The sequence below is a fragment of the Pseudorasbora parva genome, chromosome 20 (genome assembly GCF_024679245.1).
Source record: "Pseudorasbora parva isolate DD20220531a chromosome 20, ASM2467924v1, whole genome shotgun sequence".
In the NCBI taxonomy this organism is placed as follows: Eukaryota; Metazoa; Chordata; class Actinopteri; order Cypriniformes; family Gobionidae; genus Pseudorasbora; species Pseudorasbora parva.
In genome coordinates this window covers 32,441,994-32,460,362 of record NC_090191.1, presented here as the reverse complement: position 1 = coordinate 32,460,362, position 18,369 = coordinate 32,441,994, and the positions used below count along the sequence as shown (strand labels likewise).

Sequence of the window (18,369 nt, the reverse complement as noted above, 5' to 3'; positions counted from 1 at the left end):
TGTAATCTTGAATCTGAAACTCTCACACATTTATTTTGCAATTGTAAATATTCAGAAGACTTTTGGAAGCAGGTATCTATGATGGTTTTTGATGCATTTGACAAAGTAATCAAAGTAGAAGAGACTATGATCCTCTTCTTGGACTTTAATACTGGATCTTATAGAATAACACATTAAAGTTCATTCTTCTTCATGAGAAGTTTAATATTCATAAAGCTAAAATCTATCACACCTGCACACCTTCAGTAAAGATCTTAAAATATTTGATTACTTATTAAACTCAATTACTAGAAATAAGAAGTAGGCTATATTAAAACATCTCCCATATTGAAAAAGTAATGTGCTAAATTTAACGTTTTATCATGTAGGCTATAATGTATCTGTTATGTGTGTCCCCCAATTTCTATTTGTTTTTTGTTTGATGTTAAATGTCATTGGATGTTTTGTGTGTGTGTGTGTGTGTGTGTGTGTGTGTGTGTGTGTGTGAGCCTGTTTATGTGGTTTATGAGGACACAAATTTGTATAACTACATGGGTATTACACTGGTATTACACTATAAATGTGGTTTATGAGGACATATCAAATGTCCTCATAATTCAAATGGCCTTAAAAACATACTAAATGATGTTTTTTTGAGAAAGTAAAAATGCAGAATGTTTCCTGTGATGGGTAGGTTTAGGGGTAGGGGCAGAGTAGGGGGATAGAAAATACGGTTTGTACAGTATAAAAACCATTATGCCTATGGAGAGTCCCTGTAAACCACATAGACCAACATATGTGTGTGTGTGTGTGTGTGTGTGTGTGTGTGTGTGTGTGTGTGTGTGTGTGTGTGTGTGTGTGTGTGTGTGTGTGTGTGTGTGTAAAATTGAATAATGAAAAAAGCATCTATTACACTACGCCACCTCGTGGCGGCATCTGTGAATTGCAACTCCTGCTGCGTACAAGTAGCTCGCGGAACAGTCCTCGCGAATCATTCTGTCAATTGAAGAGTCGCTCGAGACACATTTAGTGCACTGGATTGGAGCGAGAGGGGAGAGCCAGCAAACCGGGAATTTCACTTTAAATAAACCGAGGGATGGCTTTCAGGACGCCTGCTGTTCAGCTACACCTTAAAACGTGTTTTCTTCTGCTTTTAGGGGCTCTAATGGAAGCTGCCCAGGAGCAAGGAAGCATGTACATGTGGATTGATGCCAATCAAGCAAGAATATTAATTGGTAATGTGTTTTGCGTGGTTTCTGTTGCGGCGCGCCAATGTTATTAGAGCCCAAATGTAAACCAAGCAAGTGTACGTAGGCTATACGAATTGAACTGAAATGTTAGGGTTTTTTTTTTTTTTTTTTAGATATGAGAAGCTTGTGAATGCTCAATGCTTTATCCAACAGGTTTTGAGGAGGATATTTTAATAGTTTCCGAGAGCAAAATGGCCCCATTCACACACGACTTCAGGAAAGCACAGCAGCGAATGCCAGCAATACCTGTCAATATCCACCACGTGAACTTCACCTGGCAGGCCACTGATCAGGTACTGTAGTCTACACCTTTACTCCAAAAATCGGGCATGATATTAACCAGTGACGCATGTCAAATCCTGATCTTGGTGCCTTATTTTCCCCATTAAAAATATGTAAACATCTTTAAAACAAATTGATTTGACTTGAGAAACAGAATTACTGAATTAAGTTGGTTTTTCGTTTACAAATGCTACGTGGTACTCTTGAACATTATTTTATTTATCTACAATGTGTATGCTATTATTATTATTATTATTATTATTATTATTATTATTATTATTACTATTATTATTGTTATTATTATAGCATATTTAGGCTATTACTGTGAAATTTCTTAGTATTTTCCTGTTTTCATGTAGCCGCTATAAAAAATAATAAAAAACTAAATATCCTACAAAATTACTTTGTAGAAAATGAATCCGTAAAATAATTCATTCATATTTTCTTTGAAAGCTAATCTTATGTAGTTTTGCTTCTGTAGCCTATTTTTATTATTTTATAAGAGTTATTTTTGGTAACACTTTACAATAAGGTTCATTAGTTAACTGCATTAGTCAACATGACCTAATAATGAACTGCACTTATAAAGCATTTATTTATTTATTTTAATGTCAATTTCAACATTTACTAATACTTTATTAAAATTTAGTTAATGCACCATGAACTAACATAAACAAAAAATGAACAGCTGCATTTTTTTGCTGCATAGGCTACAGTAAAAAATGTATTACTCGTGGTTAGTTCATGTTAGTTAATAGCTATTAACTAATGTTTAACTAACGAAAACTTATTGGAAAGTATTACCGTTTTTTAACGGGAAAATATTTTGGCACTTCAATCTAGTAAAGTGAATCTGTGACATATTGACCACATTTGAAAGGGTCAGTTCGATTCTTGTGGTATTTTACATGTTGGTGTTGTAAAGCTGCACGCGGATCAAAGCGCGGGCCCGCCGCGTGAGCGCGCCTCCTCATGCATGTGCCAAACATCTGGGTCGTCATCAGTAGAGTAGCCTACACTGAGTGCAGAGCAGAGCACGCGTGCCAGAGCCCGCGCTATATTTCACAACGAAACTTCATTTAGAATCACTTTGTTGTGTTGTTATTGCTTGTTGATCCTCTTTGTAATTCGTTATGGTTTTGGCAGAAACAGTGGCAAAAGTTTTTTTTTTTTTTTTTTTAACTCTGCAGAGCTTTTCCCACAAAAGTTTAATAGTAATAGCAATATATCAATCTGGTATTGATCACAAACTACGTGACTAATCAGTAAAGAAATCTTTCAGATAAGATTTTAAAACTTAATATTTTTTCATATATATTTTATTTTTAAGTTATAAGGCATAATAATATAAGCTACATAAAATATTATAATTAAACGAAAACACTAGCTTTTAAATGGACGTTTATTTTTATTGCATTTATTTTAATTAAACTTTTTCTACCCACTAAAATATTTTTTTTAATCAATTCAAATTTATTTGTATCACACTTCACGTTTCACAGCTTTCCAAAGCAGTTTTACTAAGAATATTGCCTTACAAATCCTAATAAGGTGACAACAGCAATGAAAAAAAGTTATATAAAATGTGCATATAAATCGCAACTCTAAAAATCAAAGCAAAAAATGCATTGTAATATCATGAATAACATTAGCAACTTAAAATAACATAGCGCATGTGCCAATTTTTCATTTAAATGTCAGTTTATTAAAATGTTGATGCTATTAGTAGCACTTGCCTTTAAAACAAATCACTTGTTGTGTTCCTCGTAAATAAATAATGTAAAACTAAGTGTAAAACTAGATGCTCTTGCACTCACCACAGCTTCATTCACAACTTTGTATGTATGTACCTAAACAGCCTTTGGGGTGAGGGGATGTACAGGAATCTCTTTTCACAAATGATCTATCTTTGCACACCAGGATCATAATCTGTGAATGGCATGTTGACTTGACGAAAGAGAAGCAAGAGGGAGAAATTAAAATAGCAAGGGGAGGGATACGGAGGAAAAAGAGAGGGCCCACTCTGTCCTGGCCCCCGTTAGCTTCAAAGACGGCCGCTGAGGCTTTAGAACAAAGGTCTCCGGCATAAAAGGCTGGCGGCGAGAGTTATCTGTGTTGGTTATTACCATTCAGCTGTAGGATTAGCAAAGCTCTCCACACAGCTTGTGTACTTTTGCCTTCATCAAACGCTGCCCAGCTTTTACACTCTGAAATCTAGAGACCAGAGAAAAAAAGAAAGGGAAAAAAGAGCCGTCTACCTCGCTTTCATCTGCTGTTTTTGCAGCGCATGTTTGGCCTTGCCATCACGGCTGTCCTCACAAGTGTGTAATTCTCAAAGAGTTGAGGTCATTAGTCAGAGAGTGGAGGAAATTGATTGCCGTGCAAACTTAAGGATACCCGGAAAACCTCTTTTTAGTCTTTACAGATGTATATGTGCTCCTGTCATGAACCACATGCAACCTTTTTTTGTGCTATTGTCCCAAATGCCCCTTTTTATGCAAATCTACACTGCTTCTTTGAATGTTTTTGACATCTAAAACAAAGTGCACCTCTGTTTATCTTTTGTTTTTCTTCAGGCAGAGTACTTCTATGAGTTTCAGACTCTGCGTTCACTGGATAAAGACATTATGGATGAACCTACTGTCAACGTACCTCTTTTGGGATCAGTCCCACACAAAGCTTCTGGTGTGATTTTATTTTATTCTAATATATGTTTATTTGTATTTTATTTCTTTATTTATTTCACTGTTGTTGTGATTATAGTTTTCCCTCTTAGCACAAGTTTTGATAATAAACTGGCGGAATAGTAGAATAACAATGATTATTCTTAAAATCATATCTAGTAGATGATCATCATAAGCCATGAGACTTATGGTAGATGGATGCTTAATGTTAACGAATCAAAAGCGGTTTTGTGTACTCAGTGATTCAGGTGGGCTTCCCATGCCGAGGTGACCAGGACGGAGTTGCAGCATTCGAGGTGACCATCCTGGTGATGGATGCTGGAGGAAACATCATCCTGAGGACGCCTCACAATGCCATCTTCTTCAAAACATGCCAGAGAGGTGAGCTTTCAAACTTTGTAGATGTTGATGCACTTAAAGGGTTAGTTCACCCAAAAATGAAATTTATGTTATTAATAAATCACCCTAATGTCGTTCCACAATGTCGACCTCCGTTCATCTTCAGAACACAGTTTAAGATATTTTATATTTAGTCCGAGAGCATTTACTGTCCATGTCCAGAAAGGTAATAAAAACATCATCTCTTGAAGCATCGAAAATATATTTTGGTCCAAAAATAACAAAAACTACGACTTTATTCAGCATCATCTTCTCTTCCAAGTTTGTTTTCAAACCTCAAATAAAGATTCAAACGGTCATGAATCAGCGTATTGATCATGATTCGGATCACGTGTCAAACTGCGGAAATCACGTGACATTGGCGATCCGAATCATGAATCAATCCGCTGATTCATAACGGTTCATGGACAGTATAGTGTGCATACACTTACATACGCTCCCGGACTAAATATAAAATATCTTAAACTGTGTTCTGAAGATGAACGGAGGTCTTACGGGTGTGGAACGACATTAGGGGGAGTCATTAATGACATCAGTTTCATTTTTGGGTGAACTAACCCTTTAATGACTGAGAGATTGTGATGGGAATGTAAATACCTGATCAGATACCGAAACTTTGATGTTAAAAGATGCAAATTTATTCCTAAAATAAGACTTTATTGAGATCTGGATATGGCTATTCACAAGTTTGGGGGCAGTAAGATTCGTTTTTGAAATAAATTAATATTTTATTCAGCAAGGATGCATTAAAATGAACAAAATACATAGTACAGACAATGTTACAAAAGCTTTCTATTTCAAATAAATGCTGCTTTTTAAATCTTCAATTCATCAAAGAATTCAGAATTATTACTTTTTTAGCACATTTTCCACAAAAATGTTAAGCGTTTTTCAACACTGATATTAATAAGACATGTTTCTTGAGCGCTAAATCAGCATATTAGTATGATTCCTGAACGAGACGCTGAAGATGAAAATAGAAATCACAATATTATAGCCTTGCTGAACATTAAAAACATTCAGATAATCTTACTGACCTAAAACTTTTGAACGGTAGTCTATGCGAGAAGTTTTTCTTTTTTTTCAATAGAGTAACCTGGAGACTTAGGTGGAAGTTTCCATTTGCTCTGGTACAAACAATTATTAAAGAGATCTTATTTATGATTTTGAGCAGGATTTGTCTCCTCTTCCTCTCGCCCCTCTTTAAGTGCATTTGGTAAGAGAAGCGGTGATCATGGTATGGGTGACTCTCAACCTCACCCACAAAGCCATCGCTGGCTCATGAGGTCATGTGAATCCTACCAGCTGCAGCCCTTTAGAATGAGCGTGTTATGTTTTTCTCTGATCCCCCCTCCCTTCTCACACACACTAACCTCACGGTGTTGCATTCCCCTACACACCCTTCTCCACCCCTCTCCATTCGGCGTGTAGACTTCACAGATCAAATGGTCCATCTGTCTGAAGCCACCCCGCAGGGAGGAAGCAAAGTGTTTCCTAGTGACAGCTGAGGGTGCCTTAATGACTAGTACTCACAAGTTGTTTTTTTAAAGTCTGGCTGCTTGAATTTCACCCACAGGACAAAATGACATTGACAAAGTTGATATAGATTAACACTCAAGTTTCCCCCTTTTTTTGAGGACCGGTATTAACAATATTGGACGCTTCGTTTCATGTTTCTTAAAGCTGACGTAAACATATCTTCATGGATGTTGCATTGAACAAACCTTAAAAAGGTTAGTTGAACCAATAAATCATATTTTGTCATCATTTTTCCACCCCTTTGTCATTTTAAACTTGTATGACTTTCCCCCACTGTGAAACACAAAAGGAGATGTTTAGCAGAATGTCCAAGCTGCTCTTTTCCATATAGTGAAAATGAATGTTGACCAAGACTAGGGGAGTAGACTAAAGGGAACACTTTATATTCAGCATTGTTGATGAACTGATCATAATTGATGAACTTTACAGTTATTGAGCCAGGATGAATGAAGACTGAACTGATTTCACCTGAATAATTATTGCCTTTTTAGAGATGCTTTACAGGAGGATTAAGGTCTCTTTGCATTCTTTCCTGTTCATCACTAGCTGTGTTTTCACCGCAGGAACTTTCCACTGGAACTAGGGACTTTGGGGTAATATTTGTGTGTTTTTAACCACAGGGACCAGGGTCTAAATGGCGTTTTGGGTAAAAATGTACCTGCTCACGAGGTAGTACTTTTTCAAAGTTCAGGAACTTTTGGGGTTTTACTGTAAAACTTGACTTAAAGGAGGGGTGAACACTCAGTTTCAGTCAATCTCATGTCAGTCTTGAGTACCTATAGAGTAGTACTGCATCCTTCATAGCTCCGAAAAGTCTTTAGTTTCATTATATTTATAAAAGAAATATAGGCTGTACCGAGTCTTTCCGGAAAAAACGGATGGAGGCGTTATCGTGTGGGCGGAGCTAAAGAATCACGAGTGCGCGCAGCTATTGCATGAGAGCGTCTGAAAGCTGACATCCTCAAGCGTGGAAAAGAAAACGTTACCCTAATAAACCATGGCTATCAATCAGATTCAGCCATACATTAATGATCCAGAATCAGATTCGGAGGCTGAAATAAATTAAACAGGAGCAGCAGTAACAGCAGGACGTCCGTCTCTGTGGTATGTACTGTATTTAGTGGCCTGTCAACATTTGTGTGTGTTTACTCGCAGTCTATGAGGACATGATTCGGTTTATGGACTATTGTATGCGACTAAACCTTAGCAGTAGCAAGCCAAACGGTTTTGCACGTCAGACTAGTGTAACGTTATACATAGAACAAGAATGGAGTAGCGCATTTCAATGAAGAAGCACGCTTTGCGAGAACATACCCTAGCTTTATGTTTAGGGTGATTTTACAATAAACAAACAGACACATATAGTGGTCAGCTAAACAAATGTATTTAAACACACACCATAGATTGCATGCTCCATTGATAAATTAACTAACGTTATACACGATCGTGTCGTTTACTGATGTTTACTTACACAACGATAGCCAACAACATAGACATTTGAAGCAGTTTTACTCACCGCCTGCTTCCAAAGCACGACCGTGAACCTTTATCGTAAGGACCGCTCCGTCAAAAACACACTTCTTTGGTGACATTGCTAATTTGGTGAAGTCCTGTGACAGCAGATAGAGCAGTGTTTATGGGTGTGTATTTGCTTTCTCGCTCTGGTCGTGTGCGCACCCTTCCGGGAGAAGAGCCCAAACGGCCCTTACAAGGAAATTCCGCCCTGTTGACTTCAAGTGGACCCATACACTCGAAAAAAACTCTCCGAAACTTGTGAGAAACCAGAAGGAGTATTTTTAACACAGAAATACTCAAACGTCCAACTTATTTTTTGAAACTTTGTCCGTGTTTAGGATGGGAATCCAAGTCTTTAACAGTGTAAAAAGCTTAGTATGCATGTGGTCAGTATGAATTGTGTGCTATATTCCAAGTTGTTTTGAGTCTTTGTATGAAGAACAGACCCAAATATAAGACATTATTCACTGAAAATCCAGCTTGACAGCCTTGGTCCCCATTCACTTTCATTGTAAAGAAAATAGCAGCTTGGGCATTCTGCTAAACTTCTCATTTAGTTTTTCACAGAGAAAAGAATGTCATGTGTCTCAAAACGCACAGAGAGTTAATGATGACAGAAAGCACACTAATCTACATAATACTTAAAGATCCTTAAAGATGGTTGTGAACTAATGTGAAACATTTCTGTAACAGCATATGGGGCCACATTGTGTTTGACAGAGTTGTTGACATTGTGGTTTTACCTCAAAGCTATTTCCCTCCTTTTATATGCTGGTGTCAGTACTGTTATTGAATTCACTGGCCTTTCAACTTCTCTTGGAATCTGATGTCCTTGAAGTGGTATAGGAAGGGAGTACGTTATGGTGAAGATTTAAAAAAAAAAAGAAAAAAGAGGAAATGTTCTCACCATTTATGTCTTGTCTCCTCTTTCTGAAGCAAAGTGCCCCGGTGGTTGTCGCAATGGAGGATACTGCAATGAAAGGCAGGTCTGCGAGTGTCAGGATGGGTTTTATGGGGTGCACTGTGAGAAAGGTAACCATATTTATATAGGCCCACCATCAAATCAAAGTCAGTATGCAGGTTACTGACAGTGTACTTTACTACATTTCATTTTTTTTAAATGTATAATAGAAACATTAAACATAAAAATGTATAAAACATAATTATTTATTTTGTATTTAAATGTTATAATTTGTTTAATAATTTATAATATAATATTTAATATAAATATAAAGTGTCTCATAGGCTACCTGCAACAGAACAAATCCATCAACAACAGATGTAGAACCTTGTCGTAAAACGTCTTCTGACAAAGCCAAATAATAACTTTATTTAAAAAAAGAAAAAGAGAAGTGTATACTACAAGACTCTTTTCTCAGAAAGACAAGCTTCCTTTGGAAACAAACAAGTGCATATAGTTTATTATGATGATGATTATACTCAACCTCAGGGCATCACGTCCCAAAATGCCTTGTGCAAATTACAAAGCGCGGTTAAGCCTGCTATGTACTAGTTTATATGAGAGAATGGAGCATGCATGTATTCTAAAAGGTTTCTGAAAAAAAAATGACCCAGCAGGTTGGAAGGCACAAACATGTGTTTTTTATCTATTTATAACTTTAAAGAGCGGTTTACAAAAAAACAAAAAGACTTCCATTAGATGCTGAAAATGTGTTCAATATTCTCATTGTAGCTCTGCTATGTTTGTACCTAAACCGCTTCCACAAAACAACTTTCATCCAACAGCTTTTGGCTGATTTGTTTTTGTCTGCATCGCTGCCAAAACCACAAAGTTCTGTGCATTGCATATCAAGAAAACCTGCAGGCCGAACAACAGCAGCAGCAAGAATTTTAACTTGTTTGTTTTTCATTTAATACTAAAACATTAATATTTCAGCCTGGAAGCTCTGTGAAATATTAAGGTATATTAGGTATAATACAAACAAACAAAATCCTCTTTTCCTCATTTTTAGCCCTGTGCTCTCCAAGATGTCTGAATGGTGGCCTGTGTATGAGCCCAGGTGTGTGTATATGTCCTCCGGGCTACTTTGGACCCAGCTGTGAGAGAGGTTGGTTTCCTGCATATCATCCATTATTGTTCTATATTATGCCAGCTTTATTATATATATATATATATATATATATATATATATATATATATATATATATATATATATATATATATATATATATATATATATATATATATATATATAATAAAGTTCAATATATAATATAGTTCAATGTTTTATTGAACTAAATACATTACAATAAGCAACAGATTACATTACAATTACAATTACTTTTTAAGAGCACTCCCAAGTCTGTGTTTCTCACACTGTTTGCATGAATCGTGGACACACACACACACACACACACACACACACACACACAAAATACCGGCAGTTTAATAGGGCCACTCTATATACCTACTGGTGGACTATGGACATCCTCCAGGTATGTTGTGGTACTGGTGCGCTCCAGGTCTGTATGAAAGCTTTCAGATTACCAGTTTTTCATACGAACTGTGCCCTGTTCTGAATTAAACTTCCAGTGTAAAAACTCCCTTTTAATTATATTCTTAAAATGATAGAAATCACTGCTTATTCTTAATTTTTTTGCTTAGGCTTAAGAGACATGAAGAAGTGACATGAAGAAGACTGATAAACATCTATGACCTTTGACACATGTCTAGTCTTCATGCTGTATTATTGATTATTATTTAATAAGTATGGTTTCACTAATAATAAACATACATTTGCATAAAACATACATACTTGTACATATATATATATGCTATTTTAAAATGCTATTTTAAAGGCTCACACTTTTGTTAAAAAATAGGTTTAATTGCATCCAAGGTCAAAAAACACTTTAATTTTGACATTATGAAAATAGCAGCATCACCTCTTTTTGAAACGGTTTGATCAAGGATTCAGCCTCTCTAACCCCCTCATTTCCGAGAGCCTACTTTGCTCTTATTGGTCTGTTCTGATTGGAGTGTTTGTTGGAAATGAAACGGCCATTACTATATCTGACCTTTAGATCCAACAGCTTTCTCAGTTCTTGTATACACAGTAATACGGACCGTAACGATGGCTTCAGCTTTACATTGTCAATTCAAGCCAGAGTCCTTATTCTTGGAAGTGCATGCAAATTGAATATGCTTTTGCAGCACAATGTCGACAACACAAACTCTTCCGTTTGTGTAGCTACAACTACAGTGTTTAAGGGTAGGTCAAAGTAGACATTGCTCACAGGCAGCCAATGAAGACCATAGGCTGGTATTATATAATGAGATTGCTTGTTCAACATTTAAATAGTCTGGTTCAGCGTTGGCAAGTCATGCAGTGCATTATTAGAGTTCCTCTAAAACCCTCCACCTCCCCCAGCTCCACCTGGCTAGATTTACTAGGCGATTTATGTATGTCTGTTAATTGTGTTACCCAATAAATAGCAGCGTGTCCGTGTATCTATTGCCAATAGAAAGTCCATACTTACTCTGCTGCAGTGTAGCAGATATTGGGGCAGATTTACTAAAAAGGGCAAATTGGCATAAGAGCGCATTTAAAAACAAGTGACGATTGAAGTGGAAAGTTCAACGCGTGATCTACTGACGGTGTACAAATGAAAGAACACAGACGCAGCCGGATCATTTCCATAATGACCAACGCAATCTACCAGTTAGCATCTGGTTTAAGACATGCTTTTTTTTATTGCATGTTTCATTTAAATGCTCGCCTCGCAAACATTTTGCATCTGAAAGGGAAACTCCCACAAATGCATATGCAATAAGGTCAGATGCAAAAATATCTGTCCACTCCTTTTCAGCGCTTTTTTTTCTCCACTGCGTGACTTTAATAAATCCTGATGGCAAGGTTTTTAATGCCAAAAGAGGGTTTGTGCTGGCACAAGCTTTTAGTAAATCTGGCCCCTGGTCTGTCAAGTCCCAAAACATTAACATTGCTGTATTGAATAACATGTTAAAACTCTTTGAGGGTGGTCATGAATAAACTCCATTCATCATGAACTTTGATCTTTGAAACTTTGCAAATTTGAAAATGTTTTGAAACTTTGCAAAATCTGAAAAAGTAAAATAGGGGCACTTTAAATAATGAAACAAGCCATAAATCAATACTCAACAGGAGAGAAGTCTTGACAGGACGGGAACATGCTATAAAAGAGTACATACTGTACACAAAAAAGAACAAGGAACACAGGAAGGCTTTAAATACATGGGTCAATGACTTAACCTGACTAATTAACCAATAACCAGACAGGAAATTGTCTAGACTTGTTATTTTCGGTAAGCAAGAAATTCTGATCACAGTCTCGACATATTTTAATTTGACAGCTGTTCTTAAAGGATTAAGATCAAAAGGCCAAAACCATGAAACATGATCTACCAAACCGTTAGATAAATAATGAAAAGCACAAATTGTTTGCGTGTTATTTCTCTTTGTAGTTTGTGACATGTTCATGCCTTGTTGTTTATGCATTAACAGCTAACTGCAGCACCACCTGTTTGAATGGAGGGACGTGTTTCCATCCTGGCAAATGCGTCTGTGCTGTCGGCTTTGAGGGGAGCCGCTGTGAGCTCAGTGAGTTAAGATACACGCTTCTTCATCCACACTACAGTCAGACCACAGTAACAACAAATTAAAAATGATCCAAACAAAAACAAACAAATGCCAACTTGTTGGCTAACCCTAAGGACTTTCAGATGGGTTCTAGAAGAAATAAAGTTGTAAAAATAAGGACTGCAACTACTTTAGGGTGTGGTTTTATGTGCTTGATGAATCATGGTACCGGTCTTTAAACTCAAAGGTTTCGGGTCTGTATGATTTTTAATAAGTAAATCAATCATTTTATTTAGCAAGGATGCATTAAATTGATCAAAAGTGACAGTAAACACAATAATAATGTTACAAAATATTTCATTTTCATATAAATGCTATTTTCTAGCTTTCTATTGAATACTGAAAAACATGTGTCATGGTTTCCACAAAAATATCAAGCTAGAAATCAAGTGGACTGGAGCTTTGGCATCACAGGAATAAAGTTTTTTTTTTTTTTTAATATTCAAATGGAAAACTACAGAATTTGGTTTGGCTAATAGGCTAATACTCTTCTGAGTTTCTGGACTACTAACTAAACAGCTCTATTAACTTATAACCTAAGGTGTTAACTGGCAGTTATATTTTTATAATCATCTTTCAAAGGGAAAGCTGTGTTGTTTTTCTTTGGTAGTAATAGGCTCACTTCCACAAATTGCCCTCAGAGCAGGTCTCCAAGTAAACTTCCTAAGTGAAGTGTGTTCTCACATTAGTGGTAAATGAGCCGGCACCTACTTGGGCAAACACAGGATGTAATGCAGTTGTGTTGTCACCCTATTCACTAATAACAACCTCATGAGCTCACATGCACTCAAGCAGTGTGGCATTTTATCTTAGGCCCTGGTTTCTGAAACAGAAATTAAGCTTTTTTTCCCCTCCCCTTTTAAAAACTCTATATATAATAACTGCCGTTAAAATGCTTTGGGGTCTGTAAGATTTGTTATGCTTTTAAAATAAGTCTCTTCTGCTCACCTGCTATTCAGGCTGTATTTATTTAAACAGTAATATGGTGAATTATTATTACAATGTAAAATAACTGTTTTCTGTTTGAATATGTTTTAAGTTGTAATTTATTCCTGTGATGCAAATCAGAATTTTCACATGTTACTAGTTAGTCACATGAACCTTCAGAAATCAGTCCAATATGCTGATTTGCTGCAACATTTTTTATTATTATTATTGTTGATCTATTGATTGATAATATATACACACTTTTTTTCTCAGTATTCCTTGATGACTAGAACGTTCATGAACAGCATTTGTCTGAAATAGAAAGCTTTTGTAACATTATACAATACCGTTCAAAAGTTTGGTGTCAGTAAGTTTTTTTGTTTTTTGGGGGGGAAATAAATTAATCCTTTTATTCAGCAAGGATGCGTTTAGTTGATCAAAAGTGACAGTAAAGACATTTATAACATTACAAAAATTATATTTGAGATAAATGCTGTTCTTTTGGACTTTCTATTAATCACAGAATCCATTTTCAACATTGATAATAATCTAAAACGTTTCTTGAGCAACAAATTAGCATATTGGACTGATTTCTGAAGGATCATGTGACACTGAAGACTGGAGTAGTGATGCTGAAAATTCTGATTTGAATCACAGAAAGGATTTATATTTTAAAATATATTCAAATAGAAAACTGTTATTTTATATTGTAATAATATTTCACAATATTACTGTTTGTTTTTATTTTGAATCAAATAAATGCAGCCTTGGTGAGCATAAGAGACTTAACGATCCCAAATGATATATATATGCTTTGCTTCAAAGGTCTGTAGTCTACTGTAGTTCATTGGTGTTTAAACAACTCTACTTTGACCCCAAATGTCATCCTTTCCTGTTGAAAGGCAGGAAGTTCTGCAGTATTCAGGGGTGTTTGGTCTGAAAAGGGAGGGAAGAGAAAATATTGAAGAAACTTTTCCGTAACATTTTTACAGCATTAAGCCAGTTGTTGCCATCTGATCCACTGCCGTATGGATCATGTTCTCTGTCAAAACTAGCTGTGGCATAAACGTTGAGGTCATGTTGTGTAAAGACGCCCCCCTCTCTGTCTAGATTCATGGGTATGGATTTCGCCGATTTGTCAAGGAACAAAGAAGCCGCTGAAATTCAGTCAAACTTGATCAAATATGTAGGTGTAAGAGGATCTGTTCTCCTATGCAACCCACTTTTGTTTTTTAAAAGGGTTAAATTTTCCTTTTATTTTAAGCCTCATTCGCTTTACATCGAATGTTGGCTGTTCTTACAAATTCTCAATGTTTTTGTCAGAATTTCCAGTAACAAATATATAAACATCCTTAATGCAAGATCAGTTACTGCAGCTTGTTTACATATGAATAAAACTCTAATGGCATAAATAATAAAATAAATTTTGTAAAACCCCATTGGCAAAATAAATAACCTTGTTGTATGCTGAAAAATATAAATATAACTGTTAAATATATAACATTAAGGTTCTCCAATTTGTTTACACTGCTGAGAAGTATATTTAACATCCCCCGTCTCAATTTTTTTTAATTTTATGTTTAAAATGTTATTGTTTTGCAGTGTAATTCCCATACTTTTATTAAAACTGAATGGAAAAAATTAATTAAGTGTTATTATCAATTTGATGTTGCTATATGTGCATCAACAATTTTGATTTACCGCTTTAAAATGTTATAAATTAATTAAGAGTTCTTTGACAAGATGATCTCGGCATAATATATTATCTGAAAAGACATTTCTGTAGAGCATGCGAAACCTCACCCTCTATTTTTGCAGTCTGTTATTTTTTTGCATTTAGGGATTGCGATAATGCAGTTTGCGATTTGTCGTCTGCAGGTAAATGTCGACAGCCTTGCAGAAATGGAGGCAAATGCACGGGGAAGAACAAATGCAAGTGCAGCAAAGGCTACCATGGCGATCTGTGCTCCAAAGGTAAGATTATCTCAACTTGGCAGAAGAACTGTGGACATGTTTGATCAAAAGCACATGTTCCACTGCAGCATTGCTCTATGCGCTTTGCTCACGCAGGGTAAAAATGAACCGCCGGTGCTTGATTGCACCTTAAATTTTCCACTCTGGCTGCAGGCTTTCTGAACAGCACATGATACATTTGTAAGACTAAACACTGCGTCTCTGTGTATGTGTATACGTGTGTGCAGCTGTCTGCGAGCCCAGCTGTGGAGCACACGGGACCTGTGTGGAGCCCAACAGGTGCCAGTGCAGGGACGGCTGGCATGGACGTCACTGCAATAAGAGTAAGACAACATCCCACATCCCTCATTCTCAAGGCCAAGTTACTAATTGCCACCTGGAAATGGATTTGTGCAAGAAATCCGCTGTAATGTCATGGTATTAGCATGGATTTTTAGACATATTACCATAATACCATAGATTTCTGGGCAAATTATGTTCTTGCTGGTACCATGGAGTGCAATGCTATCATTGTTTACACAAACTAAAATGAAATTCTAAATGATCTTTTGCAGCCCTAAAATTACTAAAACATGTATTACTAAACATAATGACTAAATATGTAAATGTAGGAAAAAAACAGAAAAGCTTTTGTGTAAACTTGATTCAAAAGACGAATTGAAAATAAAATAAAAAAATACGGTAACACTTTACAATAAGGTTCATTAGTTAACTACAATAGTTAACATGAACTAATAACGAACTGCAGTAATCATTTATTTATCTTTGTTCATGTTAATTTCAACATTTACTAATGCATTATTAAAATCTTGTTAACATGAGTTAATGCACTGAACAGCTGGATTTTTATTAAAGGGTTAGTTCACCCAAAAATGAAAATTCTGTCATTAATTACTTACCCTAATGTCGTTCGACACCTGTAAGACCGTTCATCTTCAGAGCACAAATGAAGATATTTTTGTTGAACTCAGACTGGCTCAGAAAGGCCTTCATTGACACCAATGTCATTTTCTCTCTCAAGACCCATAAAGGCACTAAAGACGTCGTTACAAAGTCCATCTCACTACAGTGGCTCTACAAAAATTTATGAAGAGACGAGAATATTTTTGTGCGCAAAAAAACAAAAACAAATAAGGACTTTATATAGTGATGGGCCGATTTCAAAACAAAGTTTCGAACCGTTATGAATCAGTGTATCGATTCATGATTCAGATCGCCGATGTCACGTGATTTCAGCAGTTTGGCGGTTTGACATGCGATCTGAATCATGAATCGATACACTGATTCATAACGGTTCGAAACTTTGTTTTGAAATCGGCCCATCACTATATAAGTCGTTATACTTGAGAGAGGAAATGACATTGGTGTCAATAAAAAGCCTTTCTGACCAATTGGATTTCAACAAAAATATCTTCATTTGTGTTCCAAAGATGAATGGAGGTCTTTAGTTTGCACCATTTAAACTAAACCCCTGGCAAAAAAAGTTTTTGCAGTACTGTCAAAATGTCTTATTTTTATTAATTATTTTAATATTTTGTTATTTATATAGACCGTGGTACTGAAACGGTGTTTGTATTACCCTCTTGCATTTAGTTAATATAATGCCATTTAACCATTGTTTAATTTTTTTTTTTACCACTTTTCTTCTTTTCCCTACGAAGCTCAATAAGTGTGTGTTCACACTTGGCAGGTTTGGTTCGATTAAAACGAACCCTTGCGCGATTGCTCTGTTAGTGTGGTTCATTTGAATAAGTGTGAACGCTGCACCAATAGAGCGAACCGAGACCACTGAAAAGATGGTTCTTGGTCCGCTTCCAAACAAACTCTGATGTGGTTCGAATAATATATGAACGCAACACGGACTAAAGACATGTAAGCGAACAAGAAACAGGATGTGATATCACAAGATCCTCGCAGCAGATCTTTGTTTGTGTGTGTGACGGAGGGATTCCTGTATGCTGTTTTGACTCCTTTTCACATTTTACAAGCTCTTCACGAGTTCTCAGCTGGTCAAATAGCAACAAATGTAGGCTATGCACACACAACGAGCGCATTTATCCCAGCACACTACACTTCTTTGGATGTTCAGTATCTGCTGTCATAAAATATACGTAATAAAAGCAGACAAATCAAGTGTATAAATCCCAAAACCTTAAGCTTTGGTATCTTTAGGTTTGGTGCTAAAATGCCAATATGAACACTAAGCAGACTAGGACTAAATGTTCTTTTTATTGTCCTGACCGTACGACCTGAACTACAAGTGTGAACACAGTTTTATAGCAAATATACCAAAATTTGTTCAATTTGAACTGAAACCCTGGCAAAAAACGGCTTGATTCATAGTCATAAATGCTGTTCAACACACTACTTAATGCTCTCTTCCTTCAGGATTTCGTGGAGGAGTCTCCAACAGCCAGCGGGTCTCTGGTACCAAGCTCAAGCCACAGCCCGCAGCTACGAAGGACACAAAGGAAGCACCCGAATCCAGTCAGCCCTCTGAGACCAACTACGTGGTTTAAGCCTCCAAATTTTGGGCCGACGGCCCCTCCATTTCAACATCGCCTTTCCCAGAACAAAGCTTTCATCATCCTCTTCCGCTCCACATCGAGACACTCCCAAAGCTGGACTGCTGCTTTCTCAGAGCGAGACTTGTTTTTGTAGGACAGTCACAGTGTCTTATTTTACCACACTAGCGCCTTTGATATAATATCTCCCACAGTCACCCTTCATCGAGCTTCTGTCCTGCGTCAACCGAGAGGGGAGTGAGTCACATGGTTGTGGCGAGCGTCTGTGATGGTTGTGCATAGCCCTGCGGTTTAGCTTCAGATGTGGCGCTGAATCACTTTGAGAAGTGTACGTTACGATCCGAGAACTTCCGGGTGTGGATCCAGCTTTTCATGGGATGGTAATTGCTGTGTTTTGCTTGTGCTCGAGGTTGGTTAACATTCTTTTTCATACAAATCACACTTGTGTATTAGATTCTCCAACAAGTACTTGTATAAGTAATATGTATCCTATTCATGTTATGGAAAATTGAAATATATAGATATATATTTAGATATGGTTAGATAGTCTTTAAGTGTATGCTTGAAGTTTCCATACTTATGTATAATAATGCCCATAAGCTGCTTGTAATGTCATAAACATTAAGCCAAAAAAGTCTTCATTTTTCATGTGACT

The 18,369-nt window shown here is 36.5% G+C and overlaps 1 protein-coding gene across 2 annotated transcripts in view; it reads left to right on the top strand.

The window, feature by feature from the left end:
* Positions 1 to 18,369, top strand: part of wif1 (wnt inhibitory factor 1) — a 20,157-nt gene extending 1,788 nt beyond the window's left edge. Inside the window, exons 2-11 of one of the 2 annotated variants that reach the window (XM_067427065.1) lie at positions 1,137 to 1,214; positions 1,383 to 1,522; positions 4,088 to 4,196; positions 4,436 to 4,576; positions 8,585 to 8,680; positions 9,622 to 9,717; positions 12,154 to 12,249; positions 15,094 to 15,189; positions 15,417 to 15,512; positions 17,578 to 18,369. In XM_067427065.1, the coding sequence (XP_067283166.1) occupies positions 1,145 to 1,214; positions 1,383 to 1,522; positions 4,088 to 4,196; positions 4,436 to 4,576; positions 8,585 to 8,680; positions 9,622 to 9,717; positions 12,154 to 12,249; positions 15,094 to 15,189; positions 15,417 to 15,512; positions 17,578 to 17,708 (1,071 nt within the window). In that variant the 5' untranslated portion in view covers positions 1,137 to 1,144 and the 3' untranslated portion in view covers positions 17,709 to 18,369. Of the gene's footprint in view, positions 1 to 954; positions 1,215 to 1,382; positions 1,523 to 4,087; positions 4,197 to 4,435; positions 4,577 to 8,584; positions 8,681 to 9,621; positions 9,718 to 12,153; positions 12,250 to 15,093; positions 15,190 to 15,416; positions 15,513 to 17,577 lie in introns of those variants that run through there. The other variant, XM_067427064.1, reaches the window with a different exon arrangement.